The sequence below is a fragment of the Zingiber officinale genome, chromosome 4B (genome assembly GCF_018446385.1).
Source record: "Zingiber officinale cultivar Zhangliang chromosome 4B, Zo_v1.1, whole genome shotgun sequence".
Taxonomy (NCBI): domain Eukaryota; kingdom Viridiplantae; phylum Streptophyta; class Magnoliopsida; order Zingiberales; family Zingiberaceae; genus Zingiber; species Zingiber officinale.
Genome location: NC_055993.1, coordinates 73089379 through 73116252, shown reverse-complemented (window position 1 = coordinate 73116252; position 26874 = coordinate 73089379). Strand labels below are relative to the sequence as shown.

The 26874-nt window shown below is 34.9% G+C and overlaps 1 protein-coding gene across 5 annotated transcripts; it reads left to right on the top strand.

The window, feature by feature from the left end:
• Positions 1–2830: 2830 nt before the first annotated feature.
• Positions 2831–26674, top strand: LOC121975145 (AT-hook motif nuclear-localized protein 9-like). 5 transcript variants are annotated; one of them, XM_042526588.1, is made up of 7 exons: positions 2831–3076; positions 3153–3191; positions 3353–3949; positions 4397–4464; positions 22289–22420; positions 25853–26014; positions 26196–26674. In XM_042526588.1, the coding sequence occupies exons 3-7, from the start codon at positions 3487–3489 to the stop codon at positions 26409–26411; spliced, it is 1041 nt and encodes a 346-aa protein (XP_042382522.1). In that variant the 5' UTR covers positions 2831–3076; positions 3153–3191; positions 3353–3486; the 3' UTR covers positions 26412–26674. The 5 variants fall into 5 exon arrangements, with proteins under 5 accessions (XP_042382522.1, XP_042382520.1, XP_042382518.1 ...); XM_042526586.1 differs by having other exon boundaries at positions 3153–3229; XM_042526584.1 differs by having other exon boundaries at positions 3141–3229.
• The last annotated feature ends 200 nt before the right edge of the window (positions 26675–26874 follow it).

Sequence of the window (26874 nt, the reverse complement as noted above, 5' to 3'; positions counted from 1 at the left end):
GTTGCCAAAACCCTCATTTGACCCTCGCGATTCTACTCGTCATCATTAAAACCCTCCCCCGCGCACCTTCCATACATTAACGCGACGACTACAATCCCTCTACCCTCTCACAAAGACACCCTCCATCGGCGAGACTAGTCATCTCTAGCTCTCTCTTCCATTGTTGATTTTCCTTCCCTATCAAGCTCCCTTGCTGATAAATGCTCATGTCTTTCATTTTCTTATTAATCATGTTTTATTTCTGTACAAATTGACAATTTTCGCTCCATTCATTTTTAGGTCTTTCTCCATTCGTTTTTAACTCTTAATCGACCCTTTCCTTCAATTTTTGCCATATTTTTTCGGCTATTATATCAATTTTTATTATTTTTTCCCACCGTTTCTCTTATTATTGCTCCATATTAGGGATTTGGTTGTGAGTAAATTATATGATGTAGAAACCCTAATGTACTTTTCAATTGTTTATTTTTCAATTGTAATATCTAATTTGTCTAGTGTCGCATTCTGTTGTTGATAAGTTTTGTTGAATCTATACTATTTTCATCAGTGGTTGCCTAAATAAATTCGACACGAGTAACTTGCTGAGTCCATTCTGCATCATGAACAACTGCAGCTTTAGTTCCTACAAGGTCAATAGTCTATGAACCAAATTTTCTACATCATGACTTACTGAGTCCATTCTGCATCATGACTGGCTAACTCCATTCCATAATTTTCTACCAGCTTCATATTCATATGAACCAAATGCATCATTAGACACTACGTATCCATGCTTCTCATATTTCACAATCCTATCTCCCACTACCATAGTCAGCAATTAAGTATCCTTATAGTCATTTCCTACCAAAAGTCATCATCTCAACCAAAGTCGTGTTAGTACCCCGTGGTAATTTTGTTATGGTCAATCAAGTTAAGTTAGGTTCTGTATATTTGATCCTTATGGGAGCTTAGGAACACAAGAAATCAAGCGGAAGACGCAGCTAGCGAGAAAGATGACATGGGAACTGAGTCGACGGGCTCAGTGTATCCGAAGGACGAGGTGCTATGGAGGACTACACTGGCGGACAAGAAGAACGTGTGCGGTGGTCTGAGGGACGAGAAGCCAGGGAGGCATGCTACTTGAGGAGAAGGTCGAAGTTGGGTTCGGGTGAACTCAACTCCGATTAGCCGGAGCATCACCCACATGAAGAGATAAGCAAAAGGAGTTGATCTGCAATATGGAAGACGTCTTCCAGTGACCGTTAGCGAAAATAAAGTTTTATCTTCTCACGGATAAAACTTGCCACGTTAGAGGCGTCTTCCAGCTTCGCATAGAATTTTTCAAGGGTTATAAAAAAATCCCTAGAGCTAGGAAATATAAGACAACCTGAACTACAACTCTTGTACTCTTTCCTAGTCTATTTCTTAAGCTGTCAACATTTGTAAAAGATTTCTCTGCCTACAACGAAGGAGATTTTCTAGTGTTTTTCACTGCCTTAGATTAACAATCATTTAAGTTGTAACCAAGTTAATTTTTAGCCTTCTTACTTTTTTCTTTTAAGTTGTTTAGTTCAGTTTTATTATTATTATTTTTATTGTGCTACTAATCAAATCAAAAGAAAGAGAAAGTGTTATCTTTTTATTGTAGGCAATTCATCTCTCTCTTGTCGGTCTCGTTGCACCAACAAGTCATTCTTCTATATTCCTATGTTGATGTTGAAAATAAGGATTATAGAGGTAAACTAACTAAGCTGCCTTTCTTTATTATTTCTTAATTTGTTGTAAGGATTTATCTCTTTACATTTTTAAGTTAATTTTTTTATTCACTGTTAGTGTTCTTTTGCTAAAATTCAAGTAATTATTTTTTGAAAAACCTCTTGCATTCTGAATGAGATTGATTACAAAGAGAATTATTATTCTTGGATAATTTAATAGTGCAGGTATGAAAAAAAAATTTATAGTAATAGTTTTAGATTTGATGCTTCATTTTTATTTCTATATTAGAATTATAGAAATTTATATATAAATAAAAAAAAATAGCCATAGTAAGATAAAAAATCTAGTTTTCTTATCTATTTCTGAAAAATAAAATTTATAGATTAAAATAATTATTACTTACATTAATAAAAAATAAAATTAAGATATAATTAATAATTCTATCTAGACGTTTAAAGAATGAGAGGACCGACTCTCCATAATGAAATAATATCTAAAAGTAGGCGGATAAATGTAGCAAGGAGAGTCCTTTTAGTTAAATAGCGATTCGAAAAAAAAAACATCCCGTTCACTCTAGCCTTAATGTTTTTACTCGTTTATCTTTTCTAGATCATGGTGAATCTAGTAAGGAAGGATCAAATCAATATCTGATGTTTGATTGGCCATACCAAGTCGACAGCATAAGTTTTTCTTTCTTACCCGTACTGAAATGGACAATATTTGCGGGTCGACATGGGCCCGGCTGTTTGACCCGCGGGTATTCATGTCGAGAAAGTGGTTAATGGGTTTGAAAACATGGATTGCTCTTTCCGCCGCACCGTTTGACTTGGGCGAGTCGGACGAGTGGGGACGGCTCCCGCGCTTCTTCCTTGGGACGATCTTGGTCGTCCACTTTAACGGACATAAAATATCGGAGCGTCGATGTTGTCTCGCATATGACTAGCTTTCGGAGCGCTTTTGGATGACCGTTGCGGGTCCCACATGGTGGGGAGTCGGTTGTCTGGGAGCGGCTAAGAAAGACGATGAGCACCAATCGCTCTTTTCTGCGGATAAATATCGCATATAATGTTTTTTTTTTCTTCTCTTTTTTATTTATTGATTTATTAATTTTTTAAGAAAAGAAGATTTTGTAATTATCCTGTCATCACCGTAGTGTGACTGTCTGAGCTCTTAGATTCTTGATCGTAAATAGAACGACGTTAGGCTGCTTCTTCTTCCTCCTCCTCCTCCTCCTCCGCCTCACTTTGTCGGAGTTCGTCGGAATTGTTGTTTACCTCCTCTTCGGCTGAGCTGAGACCTAATTCAGCTCTGTCACCCTTGGACGTTTGCCGGCAAAGAAAAGTTTGAGGTCAGGCGAAGGCGAAGGCGAAGGCGAAGAAAGGTATTGAAGTTAGTTATGGGGTCTTAGTTACGCCTCTTCCTCCTCTGACGCGCATCTAGCGAAGCGTGTTGGTCAGGTCGCGCCATTCGTCCAGAAGAAGCAAGTTTTGGATGTTGTAAGTGTGCAACATGCTTCTCTTCCTCGATTCTGGAGGTACCCCCTCCTGCCTTTCCTTCGCCCTACAGTGTTAGAGAGAGGGCGGACAGATGAACATGTTTTTGATAAAGGTGAGATTTTTCTGACTTGTGCCTTCCGCCTTTTCTCCATTCCTTTCAGTTAGTTGAGCTAGGATTCGACTTGAGGTCTCGCCTTCGTTGCTTGGTCGATTGAACAAGAAGTGACTCAGACATAGGTGGTGTTTTGGTGAGGCTTTTTTTGCCGTGGAGACTTGTTCCTTTTCCGGTTCATGTATGGATGGGAGAGATGCTATGGAATTGTCTGGCGCGGCCTCGTACTACATAGCTCATAGAGGAATCCATGGCTCTAGCGTTGGCTCACAGCCTGGATTGCATTTCACAGCACAGCCCGGGGCCCGGTCCATACCGAACCTCGGCACCAGTCTAGCGGTGCCTCCCTCCGGCGTTGACTCGGCGGCGTTTCAGGTGGAGTCTCCGCTTGCGGCTTCGTCCCATGGTGGCGGTAGACTTGGCGAAGGTGTGAGCCAGGTGGAGCCGGTGAAGAGGAAGAGAGGACGCCCTAGAAAGTATGGGCCGGAAGGGAGTGTAGCTTTGGCACTCTCGCCTATTTCCACCTCCGCTCCTGCTAGCTCTGTGATCGGGTCTGTATCAGCCTCGGGTTCTGGAGTTCCTACGCAGAAGCGAAGGAGAGGGCGGCCGCCAGGCACCGGGAGGAAGCAAGTTTTAGCATCTCTTGGTGAGTATCTCATGATTTTTGTGATGAATTATCTCTCAACAATTTGGAGTATGGTGTACCTGTTGATTTGATCTCTGAAGCTTAAATTTCTATGACAATGAACTAAAGCAGTGTAAATAGCTATGTGAATCTTAATTATGTAAGTGCAAGCTATAAAAATGCATTCTACTGGTGTCTTCATCTTTTATATTAATACAAAGTACAGTAGGATTTGTTACTATAAACCATGTTTTGTTTTGTTTTTCCTTTTAAAAAGCAGAACATGATTGCCTCTTTTCAATTGGTCTAATTGTTAAGTTGAAACTTGAAAGTCACCATTTGAATATTTTTCTTGTCTTTGTGTTTTTCAATTACATGTTGGTTTAATTCTTACTGAGTTCATTTGGTATTTCATCTTCTTGATACCCACAGACTGGGAAATTAGATTCTGAAATTGGATTGCAACAGGTGACTGGGTCGCTGGCTCAGCAGGCATGGGCTTTACTCCACATGTCATTACCATTGCAGTTGGAGAAGTATGTAGCTCCCCAGTCTTGTTTACTCAAAAATGAACTACAGTTTGTTTCCGCATTTCCATTCTCTCAAGGTTCTAAGTGATATGCATGCTTAGGATATTTAGTGTTACTCTAACAATGTAATGTTATCTGATTTTTTTTTTTCCTTTTTATAATTTGGAATGCTACCAAGGTATCTAAAACATCCTCCCATTTTGTAGTAATAAATCACTTAATCATTGCAAGCACATTCATTGCAAATTGAGAAATTGTCTCCTTGAAAAAATTGAAGCTCATTTAGGCGTTTTTGAAGTAGATGTAGACTCCTTGGTTTCTAGTTCCTTCTTGGAAGTATAGGTGAGTTCATTTTTTTCAATGTAACATTTAACATTTAAGATATGACTCTATATACAATAGTAACCTCAAAAATAAATAAATAAATAAACCATACAATAGAAAGCTATCTTGTTTTTCCAACATTTGATATCTTATTTGAGGGGTGTTGGGATGTGTATGGTCCGACCTCCAATCTTGAAGTTTTGGAGGAAGAAGATTTAGTATCGGAAGATATAGATAGAGGTATTATTAGAATTCCAAGAACTCATTGAGAAAAATGAAAGAAAGATTTGAGAAGCTGATAACGCTTTTGTCCCCCAAAAGGGTCCTTGGAAAACCCTTTCTTAATTCCCCTATTATCCCTTCATCTGGAGCTGTTGCAACTTGGGCTTGGTCTTGACCCAAGAATAGCAAAAGCCTTTGAAAGGAAATCATAAGACACTATTTTACATCTTTCATGAGATAGTTACTTCCATTTTTAAGAAGTTACTAAATGCAAAAACTGTAAAGGAAGCCTGGAGAAATGCTGTAAATGTAGCAAGATTTGATGATGACCTAAACAAGGCTCTATTTGTCACATGTGATGCAACATTGAAGATCAGAATGATGTCTCATTCTTAGACACATGTTGCAATGAATTATATGTTTAGGGGTGAAGTTTGGAAAGAATGCAAAGCTCCAATCATGGAAAAAGGACAAATTACCAAAGGACAATGGATGGGTTCAGATCAGCATATTTATTATGGGTAATGTGTTCTTGTCTTATTGAGAATGTTCTAATCATAGGAGAATTATCAGAATGAGGCTATCACATGGAAATCAATGATGGCTTGGGTATAATCATTGACAGTCAACTAGGTGATTGCAAGGTAAAATTGGTGCCTAATCAACCTTTTCCATTACATATCAAGTATGCTATTCTATGTTTTACTGCTTCTTCTCAAGACTCATGGATTGGCACATGCACTTTAGGCATGTGAATTTCAATAGTTTAAAACTATTGATTTGCAAGCAAATGGTGATGATGCTGCGAGAAATCTCTGCTGTTAAGGAGACCAGGAAACATGTGGTCATAAGAAATGTAGGGATGCCTTCCTTTTTGGTTTGTCATGTGTTTTACTTCTTAAAATAGATGCTATTGATGCTTTCGAAAAGTTGATGGCCTATGTAGAGAAACAAAGCGGGTAGAAGATAAAGACATATCATATTTGGTCATGGGACGAAATATTTGGTGAGTAAAACTTCTTTAAGCTGAGTAACAACAAGCATCAAATGACAACAAGATACATGTCTCAATAGATCATGATTGCAAAAAGAAAGAATTGTACAATTGTTGATATAGTTTATTGCATGCTATGTGGGAAGCACACGCTGAAACAATTTTGGGTTGATGCAGTTAATTGTGCAGGGTATTTGATGAACATATGTCCAACAAAAGATCTTGAGTGCAAGATTCCTTTTTTAGGTATGGATGGTCGAACACCTTCAATTGCACATCTTTGCATGCTTGGGTATTACTTATGCCTATATCCAATAAGCTTTGCAAGAAGCTTAATGACAGAAGTTAGAATGTATTTTTGTTGCTTACATTGATGTGATCAAGGTGCATCAATTGTCTAATCCTATGACAACTAAGGTTATTATTACCCATGATATTACTTTTGATGGGCAAGTTGATTGTAGTTAGAGCATAGAGCAGAGGAAGCATTTTGATTTCTTTATGAAGAAGATGATCAATTAGATAGAAGCATCACCTCAATGGTTCAACCACTACAAGATGGTGAGATGCATCCTGTGACTATTGCAACCTCCTCATGTCATCATTGAGAAAAGAGTTTTACCATCTCATTTATAATATTGTGTGTTGACCAAAGACTATAATACATCTGACAATGGGATTATTAAATTTGCTCTCTTTGCATCTTTCACTGCCAAATCATTCCGGAGGCTTGTTGAGATGGTGGGTAAATTTGTGCAAATGGATAATGAGATACAAGCAATCAAGAAAAATGGCACTTGGGAGATAGCTCCTCTTTTGTAAGGGAAGATGTTTATCGTTGTGAAATGGGTTTATAAAACTATATAGGAAAATTGCTAGTTAAGGGTTACAATAAAATTTAGGATTGGCTATTTTGAAGCTTTTTCTCCTGATGCTTATATGGACATTGTTCGTCTGCTCTTTTCTTTAGTAAAAAAAAAGGACAGCCTGATACACGAAGCTCCCGTCATGCGGAATCCCAGGTAAGGATCCATTGTACATAACCTTACCCTGCTTTTTGCAAGAGGCTTTTTCCAGGATTCAAACCCGTGACCTTTTGGTCACATGACAACAACTTTACCGTCTGCTCTTTTCTTGAGTAGCTCAAAGATTTTATGTTGATCAACCTAATGGGTATATGAAGGGGTAAAAGAACTTGGTAGACAAATTAAACAAAGTTCTTTATGACCTTAAGCAAGCACCTAAAATCCCAAACCCTAAATGAAGGGAAGCCTTGGCACAATGGGAAAGTTGTTGCCGTGTGACCTAGAGGGGTTCGAATCTTGGAAAAAGTCTCTTGTAAAGCAAGGTATGATTGTATACCATAGACCCTTCCCCGAGACCCCGCATTAGCGGAAATTCTTGATTGGCTTATTCACCATAAAGTAAGAAATATAAAGTAACATCCCCCCCCTTCTAATTTTTTAGTACATGAGGTGGTGTAGGGGTATAGAAATGGGGGGCAACGACACAGCTGCTCCCCCCAACCCCCAACGTAAACACACATTTGTGTTACATCACAAATAGGTGCGTTTATTCACCATTAGGTGCAATAACATGTCAAAAATTGCACTAGCCTTGAATTTATTGATTTATGGGAGGAGCAAGCACATTTTATACTAATTTCACTACATTAGAGATATAGTGAAATGCTATTGTAAATGAGAAGTTTTGACTCTTTGATAAACTCAAGATCATTTTCACCTTTTGGAAGTAGATATAGACTCTATGGTTTCTAGTTCGTTGGAAGTAGTATGGATCACGATATCTAGTTTCTTGAACTTATAAATAGAAGTGTAAATTTAAGTTTGTAAAGCAATTGAAGTTTTTTTATTTTTTGACAATTTTTGTGGCAAGTGTCTCTAATATCATTGGATGGACTTGGACATCATTCTAGCATCACTTGCTATATATGTTATCTCAAACCGCATGCTTGTAGATTTGAAAATAATACTTTTAAAATGAGGCATAACCTCCACTATAAGGAAACGTGGTTGACCCATCGTCTATCTTGGTTATAAAGGGTAGCCCGTTGCACAAAGCTCCCGTCAATATAAGGTTATAGGGAAGGGTCTATTGTACGCAGTTTTTCCTTACATTGTAAGAGGCTATTTTCTCAACTCGAACCTATAACCACCAAGTTGCGTCAAGGTTGCCCTTCTATCTTGTTTGAATAACAAAAATATAAAGAAATACCAAAACAATTAGCGATATTCAATGTAAGCCTATGCTCCCAAAGACTATATAATATATGAATAAAAGTATAATAAATACTCCAAAAACCTATTACCCACACCTTATATGAGAAACCTCTTAATGCTTCTTAGACCCTTCTTTCAATAAAGAAAAGTGAAAACTTCACCTTTTCTTAAGCCTATAGATTCCCACAACCTTTACATGCTCCCCAAAACAACTCTTAGACTCCAAGACACTCTACTAGCAAGAAATTCATTGCGTCAGGAACACCATATAAAACCATGCACAAAATCATCTAAAGAAAAACTTAAAATAGGATTTATTTTTTTTATGCTTAGGCTATATATTATTAAAGCCAATAATCTCCACCTTGGTGATCTCTACTTCATCTAAAACTCTACGGTGATACTTTAGAGTGGTCCTACACCTCTCAACCTACTTCACCAATTTACACATCAAAGATATCTAAGATATGTATTTAACTTCACCTAGGGCGGGACAAATTAGTCAATGGCGTTGTTGAATCATGTTTAGAAATTTCTATTTTCCTCATAACAAGAAGATATGTTCTTTTGAACGTTTAGTTTCTTGAGATATATAGAATTGCTCATGTTTTGAAATCTCATACCAGGTCAAGTGAAACAATCGAAACGTATTATTCTGGTAAATTGTCGAACTTGGATACCAATTAGTATAAAATGTCTCCTCTTCATCTTCTTCCTCCTTTAACATCCAATTTGTCACTACCACTATGCATCGAAACATCGACACAATATTAAATAGTATGGTTCCAGTTAAAGACAAGACTGAGACTCTGGCATAGCTCAAGATCTTGAACCTTGGTGCAACTCAAACGCATAATTGTCTCATGTTTCCTGAAACTATCTCTAGGCAATGCATGTCTTTTTCTGACTTTATTTTCACGTGGAACTACCTACCACGCAAGACCCTTGAACTCCATTAGTTGCCTTGTGATACCCACTTAGTTTGCCATCTTAGAGATTCCTCATCTTTAGAACAAAAGTCACCTTTCCTAGTTTATGTTTTTCTCTACTACATAAATTGAGTTTGACTGAACTGAAGATCTGAGCCCCTTCCCCTTCACATTAGAAGTATGAAACAATTCCCCTTTATATAAATATGCATTATATAAGTCGATTGTTACAAAAGAGGACAACTAGAGCAACAATGTCCCTATTCCCTAGCCACTATTATTTGTCGTCCAATACTATGAGTCTCTCTCCGTCTTCTTTGAACAGTGTCTTCACTATTGACGTGATTATATACTTTGTACTCGTAGTACTGAACATCCATTGAAGATTTGAATTTGTAACTAGATGAACATTGTTGAGATCATTTCCCTATGATTCTTTCTTAGTGCCCCTCTTTGAGTAACTAGCGCACTCTCATTCCCATCTGAAGCAATAATTCTCCTTTGTAATAACATATCTAATAACATCATTTATCAGCTCCTATAAAATCACCATCTCTCTTGCCTCCTCACTTCTTCTATCAACTAAGAGTTTCCACAAAAGAATCGAACGAATCAGGCAAATGCAATGGATATTTATGCTAAAATCACCGGTTGAAATATTCTCTCCAATCTTGGATAACCGATTCACAAACTCTTGAAATGTACCAAGTTGCTTGTAATGTAGCATGATTGTTTTGTTGTCTCATTAGCCATTATATAAATGATTATCTGCAAAGCGTAAAATGTTGAAAATGACTCTTTTTGTCTTTATCATCTCTTAATAGTCTGTTTGATATCTAATGGTTTGCTCTTCTCTTAGCCAAGCAGAGTACCCACTAACCTTGTTTTATTAACAAATTTATATTCTAAACCACTAAAAATGAGGAATCGAATAATCCATTGACTTCAAAATCCATCCTCAGAAAACTTGTGATTCACTTGTGCTAACTGTTCTACCCATTACAATGTGCTACTCTAAGATTTGGCAACTTTGATTTCAATATTATTGTTGGGATCATAAGTGCCAATAAACCACTAGATAAGGACACTACTCTAGAACCATATTGAAGAAAACTGGGAAGATTGAAGGAAAAAATGGAATGAAGAGGAATTGTTATTATTATTTTTCAACTAGACATTACATCAATAAATAGAAGATACAAAATACTAAAATAGGAACTAATAAAAGAAAGGAAACATAAGAAATGGAAATTACTAAAATCAAAGATTATTTCCTGATTTCTCAAGATTATTTCATGATTTTATGCAATTAAGATCTTAAAGATTATTTCCTAATTTCTAAAGATTATTTTTCTGATTTTATGTGATCTCCTAATTTTCCAACACTCCCTCTCAAGTTTGTTCATAAATATCAATCATGCCCAACTTTCTTATTAACTGTTCAAAGTTGGCTCTTGCAAGTCTCTTCATCGGGATGTTAGCTATTTGTTAGCTAGAAGGTACAAATGGTAAACAAATGGTTCGAGCTTCAATTTTCTTCTTTATAAAATGTTGATCAATCTTAATGTGTTTCATTCTATCATGTTGGACACGATTATGAGCAATGCTTATTGCGACCTTATTATCACAGTATAACTTTAATGGAAGTTATATAGGGTTCTTGAGCTCCTCAAGTATTTTGTATATCCACAGCACAACTCCTTGAGCCATTGCTCTAAACTCAGCTTCTACACTACTTCTAGCTACAACACTTTGTTTCTTATTTCTCCATGTTACTAGATTTCCCCGTGCAAAGGTGCAGTATCCTGAAGTTGATCTCCTGTCATTAACCGATCCTGCCCAATCTGCATCAGTAAACACATCAACACTCCCTTGATTAGTCTTTCTAGAAATTAAACCTTTTTCGGGAGTAGTCTTCAAATATCTTAGAATTTTATAGACAACCTCAAGGTGTTTTTCGAATAGTGCATGCATGAACTGACTCACAATACTGACTGAAAAAGCAATGTCTGGCCAGATAGGTAAATTAGTTTCCGAACTAACCATTGGTATCTACTGGTATCACAGGCACACTTCCTTTTTCCCAAAATTTTATATTAGGATCCATGGGAGTCTTTACGATCTGCAACCACTCATTCCTATTTCCTCCAAGAGATCAAGGATATACTTCTGTTAAGAGATAACAACACCTTCTCTAGAGCGAGCGACTTCCATACCAAGGAAATGCCTTAATGTTTCTAAATCCTTAATCTCAAATACAACTGCTAGGCTTTTCTTTAGTCTTTCCACTTCAATCACATCATTATATGTGAGAATAATATCATCGACATATACTATCAGGACAATAATCTTTCTTTCGGTGGAAAATTTTAAGAACAATGTATGATTTGCTTGTCCTTAACTGTATCTGTAACGACCCGACTCCTCGGCTCCTTGGGCGGCCCATCTAGCGGCCCCTTGGCGGTCCCTTGGGTGGCCACAATGGCGACCCCTTATGTCGTCGACCATATGTATCTGTAACAACCCAACCCCTCGGCCCCTTGGGCGACCCAACTGCCGGCCCATCTGGCGGTCCCTTAGCGGTCCCTTGGGCGGCCACAATGGCGACCCAACTGCGAATTCCCTTATCATTATAAAAAGACGCTCACTTGGCTACCAGGATTCATAAACTCTAGTACTTAGCCTGGAGGTCTAGAGTTTGAATCCTGGGGAAGGCAAAAATCCACTGGCCAGGGGTGGGAAGACCTAGTGAGTAACGACACGGCTAAGGGTCGTCGGTCGACGACATAAGGGGTCGCCAGTTGGGCCGCCAAGTTGGGCCGCCCAAGGGGCCGAGGGGCCGGGTCATTACAATAAAAAGGCGTCTTTTTATTATAACGACCTGGCCCCTCGGCCCCTTGGGCGACCCATTTGGCAGCCCTTTGGTGGTCCCTTTTTTTCGGCTCAAAGGGCGGTCCCTTGGGCGGCCACAATGTATTATTCGCCATTTTTTTCCGTATTTTACAGTATCCTTGCTTCTTGGCTGATTAAGTAAATTTCTCAAACCAAGCTTTCGGAGATTGCTTGAGACCATATAAAGACTTGCTTAATTTACACACCTTTGAGCCAAATTTCTCCTCAAAGCCCGGTGGACTATCCATGTACACCTCTTCTAAATCACCATTGAGGAAGACATTTTTTACGTCTAATTACAATAAAGGTCAGTCTAAATTACTAGCAATAGATAAAAGTACTCTCACCGTATTGAGTTTTACAACGAGAGCAAATGCCTCGAAGTAATCAACACCATAGGTTTAAGTGAACCCTTTGGCCATCAATCTAGTCTTATATCTCTCCACTAATATGAGTTATACTTCACAATGAAAACTCACGTACATCCTGCAGTGTTTTTCCCTACTGGTAGTGTAACAATCTTCCAAGTATTATTCTTCTCAAGAGTTCTCATCTCCTCAAGCATAGGTCCTTCCACTTTAGAACTTGTAGGACCTCCTGTACTTTTTTAGGAATGTCTACAAAGGATAGTTGAGAACAAAAAGTGACAAGAGATGAAGACAAATTTGAATATAACACAAACTTTGATATAATATGTTTGGTACAAGATCTATCACCTTTTCAAAGAGCTATTGGCTATCAAACCTTGGAAGAGAATTATCAGAACTAGGATGAAGATTCTCCCTTGGCTCATAATTACGACTATGCTGTAGAGTGATTCATCTTTCCCTTTCCAATGATTCTTTCTCAAGTAGACGATTCCCTTCCAAGTTTGTTCTCCTTCCTTGGATCTATTACTTGTCTCATCATGTTGTGGCATTGTACTAGGTTTTTCACAATTTTTTTTTTTAGATTTTTTATTGTCAAATGTAGGCCTGGATTCAATAGAAACATCACTCATTATGAGAGGAGTTTCAAAGAACGATCCTTGGCCATTTGTTATTTGGGCAGAGGTAGTAGGAAATTCAAACATATCATTTGACAAAAATATATCAGTAAATTTAGTAAATGAATCTTCCCTTAAACTTTCCCTCCGAAGATGAATATTCTTAAAAAAAGGTTGTGTTTCAAAAAATATGACATCCATTGTTACGAAAAAACTTTTTTTTAATATCGGATCAAAACACTTATAAGCCTTTTACGTAGGGGAGCAATCCACGAAGACACATTTTTTTGCTCTTGGCTCAAGTTTTCTAGTTAGATAATGCTTGTGAACAAAAGTTATGAAACCAAATATTTTTAATGGTAAATTAGTTGAAAGACGAACAATAGGAAAACATGTTGTAAGTATGTTGAGTGGAGTCTTAAATTGTAGAACTTTAGATGACATCCTATTAATTAAAGATACAACAGTTAAAATAGCTTCACCCTACTAATATTTTGGTACTTTGGTTGAAAAAAGTAATGCTTAGGCTACCTCCAGGAGGTGTTTATTTTTTCTTTCAGCAGTACCATTTTGTTGAGGTGTATCTATACACTAACTGAAATTTCCTAAGATCATGTTAAAATACTCCTTCCCATTGTCACTTCTAAAAATCTATATGTTAATTTGAAATTGAGCAGCACCATATTGAATTTTTTTTAAAAAAACTTGTTCAACTTTTGATTTTTTTTTCTTTAATAAATACACCCAGCAAAGTCGAGTATGATCATCATTAAATGTGATAAACCATTTCTTATTAGAGGAGGTGTTTATCTTATTAGGACCCCAAATATCACTATGAATTATGGTAAATGATTTTAATGGCTTGAATGGTTGTGAACGGTGGGGGTGGGCATAATTCGATTCAAACCGGAAAAACCGACCGAACCGAAAAATTTCGGTTTTTTTTGTTCGGTTTTTTAGGTGTTTCGGCCGGTTTCGGTTTAAGTTTTTTAAAATTCGGTTATTCGGTTCGGTTTACGGTTTTGACTCCCAAAAAACCGAAAAAACCGAATCGACCGTATTATACTTAAAACATTATTTTTATGGATATTGGATCATACAAGTGGATTAGTTTCTAATCATTTATAATATAATAGCATAATCAAATTATATATTTATATTTACTTATTGTTACCGGATAACAAAATTTTAGTGTTACTTTAAATTCATAATTATTTTAATAAATTGATACTTTTTCTTTGTCTCTAAACTAATATTTGTAGTAGCACAAAATCAATTTAATTCATTGTATAAACCGTATATAACCGACCGTATAAACCGGACCGTATTACAATAAAAATCGGACCGAACCGTAATAAAATGGTTTGGTTTTGGATCAAAAATCTTTAAAACCGAAACCGAAAAAATAAAACCGTAGTAGGGTAAAACCGGACCAAACCGGCCGATGCCCACCCCTAGTGAACGGGAAGAATGTGTGGTTGTGTTTTGCAATCTCATAGACTTCACAATGAAACAACGATGGATCTTTATTATGAAACAATTTAGGAAACAAGTGCTTTAAATATCGAAAAGTAGGATGTTCTAATCGAAAATGCCACAACATAATATTATTGTTCGAAAGAGAAATAGATTCAAAGCAGAACCTCTTGGTTGAGATTGTTTTCTTGATTCAGATTCATCTTCAAGAAAGTAGAGCCCTCCACTCTGTTTAGCACTATCAATCATCCTCCTCGAGGTCAAATCTTGGAATACGCAACAACAACAACGAAGTTTTATCGCACTAGGTGGGGTCGGCTATATGAATCTTTTTACGCTATTGAGTTTTATTTCCTACTATATTATCATCTATACTTAAATAAATTTTATCTTGTTTTCTTATTGCTAACCAAGTCTTTTTTTATTTTCCTCTTCCTCGTTTGATATGTTTGTCATAATTTCACATCGCCTAACTAGAGCATTTATTAGTCGTCGCCCGTATCATATTAAACGCGTCTCTCAAAATTTTCCCTCAATAAATGCAACTCCAACTTTCTCTCTCATTTCTTATTCTGCCTATCCTCGTCTGTTTACACATCCACTTTAACATCCTTATCTCTGCAACTCTCATCTTCTGCTCATATGTTCGAGTCATATCTCAACATTTAGTTCCATATAACATAACAAATCTAACTTAGATTTTGTAGAACTTTTCTTTAAGTTTTAAAGGTACTTTACGGTCACATAAAACATCCAACGCTCTCCTCCATTCCAACCATCCTGCTTGTATTCTATGTAAGACATCTCTCCCAATCCCTCTATCATTTTGCAAAAATGATCCTAAATATTTAAAGCTTTTGGTTTTAGGTAACTTATCATTTCCTATCTTAATAATTATCTCATTACGTCTAATATTGCTAAACTTAAATTCCATATATTCTGTCTTTATTCTACTAAGCCTAAAACCTTTCTATTCTAATGCTTCTCGCCGAGATTCTAGTTTGTCATTTACTCCTTCACATGTTTAATTTACCAAAATAATATCATCTGCAAACAATATGAACCACGGTACGGTACTGTCTTAAATGTGTGTAGTGAGTTAGTCCGTAATTAGTATAAAAAGATAGGGGCGGCTTATCCTTAATGTAATCCTATCTTTATTGAAAATGCTTTAGTTATTCCGCCTGAAGTTTTTTACTTTGGTCGTTACATTCTCGTACATATCCTTAACTAGTTCAATATATGTTACACTAATATCTCTCTTTTCTAGAATTCTTCATATAATTTTGGGATTCTATCATAAGTTTTTTCTAAATCAATGAATATCACGTGTAGATCTTGTTTTTGCTCCCGATATTTTTCAATTAGTTGTCTAAAAAAATGTATAACTTCTATTGCTGACCTTACAGGCATGAACCCAAATTGATTTTCGATCACGATCTCCTTCATTAATCTTTTTTCTATTAATTTTTTTTAAAATTTCATGGTATGACTCATTAGTTTAATACCGCTATAGTTTATACATTTTTGTATGTCTCCCTTATTCTTATATAAGGAAATTAAAGTACTTACCCTCTATTAATCGGACATTTTTTTTCATTTTCAATATCATGTTAAATAATTTGGTAAGTCATTCAATACCTTGTTTCTCTAGGCACTTCCATACCTCTATTGGAATGTCATCTAGTCCAACGGCTTTTCCATTGTGCATCCCATTTAAAGCTTGTTCTATTTTTAAAGTTTGAATTCTACAATAAAAATTTAAATTTCTATACTCATTTGACCTACTTAAATTACCTAAGTTAAGTTAGTCACATAAACCTTCATTAAAAAATTGATGAAAATACATCTTCCACCGTTCTTTTAGTTCTCCATCATTTACTAGTACTTTATTACATTTATCTTTAATACATTTTATTTGGATAAGATATTTTGTCTTACTTTCTCACTTTAGCTATTCTATAAATGTCACTTTCCCCTTCTTTTGTATCCAATTTTTGATATAATCGTTCAAAACTTTTATTCTTTGCTTCCTTTATTACTTTCTTAGCCTCTTTCTTGATTATTGTATATTTTTAAAAAAAAAATTCTCGTTATTACAAATATATAATTCCTTATAAGTTGTTCGTTTTTCCTTCACTTTCTCTATTCCACCACCAAGATTCCTTATTTAGTGGTGCATGTCCCTTTGACTCACCGAGTACACTCTAAGCTACTATTTTCAACTTTGAGACTATTTTATCTCATGTCGTATTAAAGTCACCATATATTTCACCTTGTACTCATACCTTCTTCTTAAATATATTTTGCTTCCCATCCTTTAATTTCCACCACTTAATTCTCAAAGTCATATATATTTTCTTTCTATTGATATTATGCTTAAGGCGTATATCCAACATTACTAACCTATGTTGTGTAGTTAAGCTTTCTCCAGTAATGGCCTTGCAACCTTTACAAATCTTTCTATCCTTCTTCTTAGCCATAAAAAAGTCAATTTGTGATTTATTATTCCCACTTTTGAATCTGACTAAGTGTTATTCTCTTTTCTTAAAAAATATATTAGCTAATATAAGGTCATATGCTATCACAAAATCTAATATAGTTTTCCCTTCTTCATTTCTCGTTCCAAACCTATAACCCCCATACACTCTCTCATATTCCTCATTTTTCATTCTGACATGCCTATTTAGATCACCTCCTATTAAAATCATTTCATTTGACGGAATGTTTTGTAATACTTCATCTAAGTCATCTCAAAACCTTAATTTAGTAGCTTCATCTAATCCTACTTGTGGTGTATATACACTAATTATGTTTATAGTTTCTTTCGCTACTATTATCTTAAGAGCTATAATTCAATCCCCTTTTCTAACTACTCTTACAACTTCATCCTTTAACAATTTATCTACAACAATACCCACTCCATTTTTTACTCTTTCTTATGTACCATAATTTAAAACCTGAGTTCTCTATTATATTTGCCTTCTCGCCTACCCTTTTTGTCTCTTGTACATACAAAATACTAATTCTTCTCTTAATCATCGTATCTACTATCTCCATTGATTTGTCAGTGAGGGTTCGTATGTTCCATATTCCAAATCTTAGACTATTAGTTTTCCTATCATATTTGTTCTTATCCAACCTATGTTGTGAGAACTCTTGTCTATTTAATACTACATCCAAATTCTCATGGAGATGTAGCGGTCCTTATCGATACATTAAACTTTGCAATGCGAACTCTTGCATATTTAGCATTACACTCGAGTTCTGGAGATGCAATGGTCTTTGTCAAGACATTACAGTCAGACCCTACAACGCGTTCCTTCTGGGGAACAACCTAGCATTAGCACAATAATTTAATGGATCCATTCATTGAACATTTATCATAGTTTTAACCATGCCTGACAACCTAATGCAACCCTCCTTTATCTGAACTTGGGACCGACCATGAGTTAACTCCTGGAATACACAGTGAGAAGAAAAGAAATTAGCTTGACAATTTTGGTCATGGACTAATTTACTAATAGATAAAAGGTTACAAGATAATTTTTGGAATATAAAGAACATCATTTAGAGCGAGCATAGATGATACTATAACAGAACATTTTCTTGCAATGGTTAAAAGAGAGTCATCTGCCATCTTAATTTTTTGGTTACATGCATAAGGTCTATATGAAGAGAAAAGGTTTGACATTCCTCTCATATGATCAGTTGCACCCGAGTCAATTACCCAAGCGCGATTAGAATTGACGCTTAGGAAGGTTGTTGTCATGCAATTACCTTTTTGAGCTATTGAACATGAATAGATTTCTCTGAGACTCGGAGATAATAGTTCGAAGTGCACGACCTTTACCATCAGTTCTTTTCTTCCCATTTTTAAGCTTCTCATGGATTTTCTAGCATGTTTCCCGCATGTGCCATGAGCGTTTACAATGGTCGCACATGGTCTTTCAAAACCTTTGCCATCTTTCTTTGTTCCTCTAGAAAACCTTTAGTAGCAAGGGCAAAACTTTCCAAACTTAAGTTAGTAGAGACTGAGGTAGATTTGTTAAGCATAACAGTTTGTCGAGCTTCTTCTCTTCAGATCTCTGAAAATACTTCATGTATCATTGGTAGAGGTGTTTTTCCCAAGATTTAACCCATTCATCTAGATCCTTTTTTAGTCCCGCTAAGAAAAAAAAACCTGTTCTTTCTCCTGCCATTTCATAAAATGAACACTATCATCAACACAATTCCAAATATTATCATAGCATAGATCTGGTTCTTGCCACAACGCCATCAACTCATTATAGTAGGAAGCAAGATTTAAAATTTCGACCCGTGCCGAGGTTTCGGTCCTGGACCGGAACAATACAGTTTCAGTACCGTATCGTGCCGTGCCGATATAGTTTCGGTGTTTTTTAAATATAAAATATATTAATTAAAAACTAAAATATTTAAAAAATAAACAAGATAAAAAATAATCTTTTAAAAAAGGAAAAGATATGAAAATAGATAAATAAATAAATAAAAATTTTATTATAATTTTTAAATTAAAATAAATGAAATATAAAATTAATTAGATAGTTTTATTAGGGTTTAATAAAGTCTCTTTAGATTATCTCCACTATAACTACGAGTTGATTAAAAAAATTAATCCAAGTTTAATTAAAAAAATTTGAAATCCGACACCACTCGCAAACCCGCACGACTTCGGTGCTGTTGCAGGGTTGTGCGACCAGCCATGGCCGCGGGGATTGCATGACTCCTTCAGCACGACCACGTTAATCGTGCGACCCTTCTGCAGTGACCGCAAGGTTGCACGATGCCTCCACGGCGGCAGCGGAAGGGTTATGCGACCTCTCAGTTACTGTTGCAGGGTCGAGCGACCCTTTTGTTGTGACCATGGGGTGGTGCAACACGTCACACCTGTTGTGGGTTTATTGCCGGGGTCGTGCCGGTGCTCGTCGCCGAGCGGAACGAGACGTTTCGCCTGTTTCGACCGTTTCGGCACGACACTTTAAATCATGGTAGGAAGTCACATCACGTTACCCTTGCTTCACATGTCATAGCCTTGATTTTAGGCTAAAAATTTACAAAGAGTTCTCTAAATTTGAATAAGTGTCTCTAGCAGCCTCCCACACCTCTTTGGCTATAGGTAGGAACATAAATGGCTTTCCGATAGGAGGCTCCATGGAATTGACTAACCATGAAATAAACAATGAATTTTCAGATTTCTTGGCTTTAAATCATGAGTCTCCATCAGTTGGTTTTATCACTTCTTCTATAACATATTCAATTTTACCTTTCCCTTCTAAAATCAAGCGCACGGTTTGTGACCATTCTGTGTAGTTCTTCCCATTAAGACGTTGATTATTAACTTGGAGTGAATTAGAGGATACCTTCGTCGAATCATTGAAAGATAATGGTGGGTTTAAATTTAAGTTGGCAGTCATTTCTTCTCTAGACATCATTGAATTTCTACTCGTGGTGTCAATTAAGACAGTCTTCCATGGATGTTGATTTGCTATGGCAAATCCTTAAATCGAACCTAGGGCTCTAATACCATGAAGAAAACCAAGAAGATTGAAGGAAAAAATGGGAAGAAGAGGAATTGTTATTATTATTTTTCAACTACATCAATAAATAGAAGATACAAAATACTAAAATAGGACCAAATAAAAGAAAGGAAATATAAGAAATGGAAATTACTAAAATCAAAGATTATTTTTCGATTTCCCAAGATTCTTTCCTGATTTTATGCAATTAGGATCTCAAAGATTATTTCCTGATTTTATGCAATCAGGATCTCCTAATTTTATAACCCATACTAGAATTCGTTAGCTTAAAATACATACATGTAGATCCAAAATTGGTACCTCTAGAATGGGGAATGAATATAGTGGAATCTTTCCTTATTTTGGTTGAGTGGTGCAACCATAAAAATGTATAAGAGCAGTTAATTTGGTTCGACATAAGCCTAAATATACAGAAAGAATCTAAGTCCATCTAATATGCGAGCAAAAGAACAATAAAGACTAAACAAGTCTACTACTCATAAATTCCTGTATAAGCATTGATGGGGGAAAGGTAAAATAAAACTCACCTATAATGCTCATTAGATACTAAAAAAAAATCTTCTTTTTTAAAAGTTTTTGGGCAAAAATCAAAAGAACGGCCCAATTATTTGAATAATAAAAAAGGCACCTAATTTTCAAAAAAAAAAAAAAAGTCAAAAGGATGCCCCACCATATTTCTCATTAAAGAGATACCCTTATTCCAACATTGTTGTAGCATCTAAGGAGTAGCCACTATAACATATAACAACTATAGAGTAGCTACTACAATGTGTAAAATAAATAAATTCAACTAGGTCAAAAAAAATCTATACATAAAAGCACTTTTATATAAAAAAAATTCTTTACCAACTTGGTTAAAATTGATCAAACTTAATCAATATCATTTCAACATGATCAAATTCACCATAAAACTTTATAACAACAATTATTAGGTTGTTTTAAAATTTTTGCAAAGAATTTTATCATGTTAAATTGATTTAGATGAAGTCTAATTTTGAGTGTGTAATATTATATATATATATATATATATATATAATTGATGATTTTGATAATTAGGGGGCCTTTTGATTTTTGCCCAAAGTTTTTTTTGGCTTCCTACAACCTTTACACACTCTCCAAGGTATGTCCTAGGCTTTAGAACACTCAACCAATGATAAATTTGCAGCTCTAGTTGTCACCATATAAAATCATTTTAAATATCATCCAAAAAAAACTCCAAAATGATCTTTCATTGGCACTTGGGGCATCCCGAACCTATTAAATCTATTATGTTTCAGAACCCAACAACAACACCTTTGAGGTTCAAAGGCTAGCATTGAATTGAAATTTGTATTTACTACTAAAGAAATTCCCCAACTGAACTAATAAGAAACTTATTTGTTGAATTTATTTAAATCAAATCAAACATTGGTGGCTAACCTATTAATTTCAATGCGTGAATCTAATTTCTTCATGTTAGATTGAAACTCATCCCTTTCAACTTACGCACACAATCTGGCATTGTTAGTCTACTCGCCAATTTATGATAACTATTACAACAGTTTGAAAATTGCTTGGCTCGTGGAAAAAAATTATCCCACATTATATTTGCACATCTAAGCGAATGGACATATATAATTTGAAACTGATAAATCAAATCAATCTAATTTGAAAATTTTGATTTGTTGGTTTGTTTTCAATTTGCATGCTATGTAAAATTATTAGTTTCAATTTGAATCTATCCAACCATTAAAACTGATTTGAACCATAAAGTCTTATAATATGTACATTGTATGTATAGATAAATTAGTATGTTCATTATTGTGATTTCTTGGTGTTATTTTCATGTTATTCGCTAATCAATATAAATTCTAAATTATGATAATTTATTGTTATTCTCAAAATGAATCTTTCATAATTATCAGTTTTTAGTCAACATACATATTCATTTTTCAATAAACAATTTTGAATCAAAACTAATTTGAAATTTTTGGTTCACTTTGAAATCAAACTGAGACTGATTTGAATCAGTTTAAGTTTGGGTTTTCAAACTAACATATTTCAATTTGTTTCCATTTCTCTGACCAAATTGATAAACCCGACTGTGCCTAATCCTTTGGGGATTGTGTCGCATGTTTTTTTCCTGCTTTGACCAACTTGGCATAGTTATATTGTATTTGAATTGCTGAATACTGATAATATAGTATGCTAATATAAGATACACTGACCAGGACATTGCCACAAAGATAATGTCATTTTCACAGCAGGGACCAAGGGTTGTCTGTATACTTTCGGCAAATGGTGTTGTGTCCACTGTGACCCTTAGACAATCTACATCTTCTGGCGGCACAGTGACGTATGAGGTTCAGAATTCTCTGTTGCCATATTTTTTAAATTGTTATATGGTTGAATTATTTAGGACTTTTATTTTTGTTTTAGAACTTATGGAGTTTTATGCTTATTGTACCTTGATAGTTTAAAGGTACTTGTATTTAATGTCTTAGAATTACAAAGTAATGTTTACAAAGTAATGCTAGAAAGTCTAAGAATCAATTATTAGTTTAAACTCTTGGATCTATAACTAGGATGGGTTGCAAAACCATCTTCACCTAGTTCTATAAATGTACTGGTTCCAATGTAGGAATTCTTTGTCAATAATTTCATTTGTTTTTTCTTCTAGGGAGTCACTACTGTAGAGTGAGTTTTTCTTATACTTCACAATATTCTAGTATTTTGTTTTAGCTTTTGGGAAAATTGCTGCCTGCCTAATTTATTCTATTTGACATTTTTTTTCCTTTTTGATAAAATGTACACTAATTTTAAATTTTGGTTGAAAGTAAAAAAACAATAAAATTGTATCATATTTGATAATCCTTTTTTTAAGGACAAAAGAACGGATAAACTCAACATGAGCGACAAACGAATGTGGCTTGAACTCAAGACCCTTGTGCAACATCACCAAAGTACCAAAAGTGTTAGCTGTGCCATCATACAGTCCTAGAAATGTAAAGAGATGCTCGAAGAATTTTTTGCAGCTACAGTTGACTCAATTCATTGTGAAGCAAGGATTTAGTGTAGCATGAAAGGATGATAGAGTATGTTCCATCCATACTGAAATTATTCATTTCTCTCCCTGGATTTAGAGGGAACCTAACCTTTATGCAAGGGAATAAGAAAAATGGCCATTTTAGTTAGCTTTTTAGTGCAGTTAGCTAGTTTGAAATTTTCTATTCCTTTGATGTGGCTTTCAGACTTTCACCTGATTGCATTAATTAGCTAGTCAGCTCTGTACAAATAAATTAAAATCTATGATTCTCTAAGAGTGCATTTTGTTGGCAAAAGTAGCTATTTCATTACCTATATGGAATAATTTTATTTCTATATTTGGATAACAAATAAAATTAGAATAATAGTCCTTGTGGTATGGTATTGATATTCCTTCGTTATTCTTCTCGGTTATTTCTACTACATTCTAAAGAATAATACCTATTTTTATTTTATTTCATTTTTCAAAAATGTATATTATGAGCAAGACAAATAGAGTGAGCAGACCAAGAGAGTTGGATGGGATGAATTATAAGGGTCAAGTAGGTTGGTTCGAATGGACATGTAGACAGGCAAAGTGGTTCAGGGGCTGATTTAAGTGGGTTGAGTTCAAGTGACCCAAGCTGACAAAATGCATTGGACGAGTTTAGTGAAGTGGGTCAAACAAATTATGTGTATTGAACAGGTGGATTGAACCTGACTTAGGGATAATTTAGTGACGTGGAGATGATTTCCTCTTTATTGCTTACAAAATTAACCAAAAATAAAAATGGGAAAACTTATATATTTTGTTTCATTCTATGAACTGAAATAAAGAATTTCTATGCTATTTCCTTTATACTTAGGACTACTTATTCATTTCCTTATCAATTTCATTCCATGGATCTAGAGATCTATTTCTAATTCCTATTGCCAATACAGTCTATAATTTCTTGTCCATTTGCGAGGCATCTTGGTCTGGTGATATAAGCTCGGTAGTTTAAATATTTGGCCTTGCATCCTAGATGCTTGAAGTAGATGTCAATCTATGTGTGTATGAGCACACTTCCTGTGTATTTCTTATTCTTTGAATTTAGTAATTTCTATTTGTTAAAATGTAATGAAAAAAGAAAGAGGAAATGAAACATTTGAACTACCAAGCATTAGCATGTGCCATTTTGATTTGTTATTACCAGGAGTTATTATACTAATTAAGATTAACCTGAAGATTCAATATTTATACATTTTCCTTAATGTAGTATGGATTTTTAAATCCTATTGTCTAGTCATTTAAAATTTTATAGTTTGTTATATTTTTAGGAAAACTGAATGAAGAAGAGAAAGTGAAGGGAAAACGAACAGAAGGTATTATGCACTTAAAAGAATGAAAAAAAAATAAAAAAGATACAGTAGAAAAAAAAGAGGCTAAGAAAGCAATAAACGAAGTCAAGAATGAAACTATTGAACACGTATATCGACAACTAGATACAAAAGAAGGAGAAAGAGACATTTGTAGAATAACTTAAGCGAGTGAGAAGATAAAAAATTTTATCCAAATAAGATGTATTAAAGATTAATGCAGTAGGGTACTATTGAATGATAGGAAATAAAAGAGGATGGTAAAGGTATTTTCATCAATTTTTTAATGAAGATTTAGGTGACCAACTTAACTTCAGTAATTTAAGTAGGTCAAATGAGTATAGAAATTAAAATTTTTATCATACAATTCAAAATTCAAAAATAGACTAAGGTTTAAATGGGATGTAAAATGGAAAAGTAGTTGAACTAAATGATATTTTAATTGAGATATGGAAGTGTCTAGAGAAATAAGGTATTGAATAACTTATAAAATTATTCAACCTGATATTAAAAACGAAAAAAATGTCTAATGGTAAGTACTCTAATTCCCTTATGTAAGAACAAAGGAGACATACAAAATTGTATAAACTATAGGGGTATTAAACTAATTAGTCATACCATGAAACTTTGGAAAAGAATAAGAAAAAAAAACTAAGAAAGGGAACCACGATGATCCAAAATAATTTGGATTTATGCATGAAAGGTCGGCAATTGAAGCTATACATCTTTTTAGATAACTAATTGAAAAGTATCATGAAAGAAGCTAGATTTACACATGGTATTCGCTCACCTAGAAAAAGCTAATGATAGAGTCCCAAAAAAAATTATATTGAGAATTTTAGAAAAGAGAGATATTAGTGTAGCGTGTATTGAACTAATTAAGGATATGTATGAGAATATAATGACAAGAGTGAAGACTTGAATCGGAAACAAAAGTGTTTCCTATAAAGATAAAGTTACATCAAAGATCAGCTTAAAGTCAATTATAGATTTCATTCGGATAAACTTAGTTAATATTTTATAAAGTTTGAGGCTTATTATCAGTCTATAAAAAGGGATTAAGATCCCATGTATGAGGATAATTTTGAATTAATGTTTGAAGTTTTATTTTTTCTTCATGAAATATTAATCCCTCGCTTTATCAAATTCGTCCCAAATTAATGGTTTAAGTGATTTCAGGGTTTAAATTTGGTGTTGCTTCAATCCTATGCTAATTTTCATTTGAAATTAACAGTCTTAATTGCCCATTTGAGATTCTCGTGCTTTGAAATTGCATTATTCCAAAATTGACAATCTTGATTAGTTTCCCCTAGGGGCTTCAAGATTATATTGATGTTTGATGAACTTGTCTTATTCTCTGTGTGTGTGTTTTTTTGCCAAAGACAGAACTTACGTTGTTGAAACTTGTTCAGGGTCGTTTTGAAATACTTTGCTTATCCGGTTTATACATGAGGACTGACAATGGCGGATCACGGAGCAGAACTGGGGGACTGAGTGTCTGTCTTTCTAGTCCTGATGGTCAGATAATTGGCGGTGGTGTAGCAGGAGTTCTTATAGCCGCTACTCCCGTACAGGTTTTTCTTGTAGTTTTTGAATATTCAGTTAACTGATGCTTTTTTCCTTTTTAAGTCTTTATACAGTTTACGAACCTAGATTCCAAGCAGTTTGTCTTCATTCTCTGTTCCTAATATGATTCTGTTAACTTGGTTGCATAAAGAGAATCCAATGGATGATGTACAGTTTTCCATTCTACAGGTAATTGTAGGAAGCTTCATTTACACACGATCGAAAACAAAGAACAAAGCAAAGGCTAGCAGAAATGAAACAAATCCCGAAGCTGAGCGACCTGCACCATATGCTGCTCTTCCCAATCCAAACCTAACCCCTTCTCCAATCATTGGGGTGTGGCCCAGATCGAGGCACTTAGATATGAGGAATGCTCACATTGATATCGACTTGATGCAGGGGTGATTATATTACGGTGATCGGTGTGTTGAAATGTTATTCATATTGTTTACCAAGCAAATGACTTGGTGTTCATTAGTTAGATGTAAGCTCTACTGAGAACTTACCTTAACATGCCTTCAGTTCCCAGGATTGCAAATATGATACTAGAAAAAGGTTGGTTTTAGCTCAAGTGATGTACTTATGAGGGGCTTGTCATATATCTCTGCTTCAGTTGACATGATGTTGCCTTTCATTACATTATTATGATGATATTGATATTGATGATATGACCGTGATTTGAAGATTTTAAATATGATGAATGTGCTAACTATAGATAAGTATATACAACATTTTCTAGATATGGTTTTGCAAAGTAGGTTAAAATTACGTATAATAGATCATTTTTCAAGACATTGCATTGATGGAAGTTTTGTGCGTCAAGCTATAGTTTTATCACCTCTGATAAAATAATGTTGAAAGAAGACTT

Bases quoted from the DNA above. Each gene is read 5' to 3' on its own strand.
- LOC121975145 (XM_042526588.1), top strand. From the start codon at position 3,487: ATGGATGGGAGAGATGCTATGGAATTGTCTGGCGCGGCCTCGTACTAC. The intron at 3,950-4,396 runs GTGAGTATCTCA...GGATTGCAACAG, and splicing joins GCAAGTTTTAGCATCTCTTG to GTGACTGGGTCGCTGGCTCA. The intron at 4,465-22,288 runs GTATGTAGCTCC...TACACTGACCAG, and splicing joins TTACCATTGCAGTTGGAGAA to GACATTGCCACAAAGATAAT.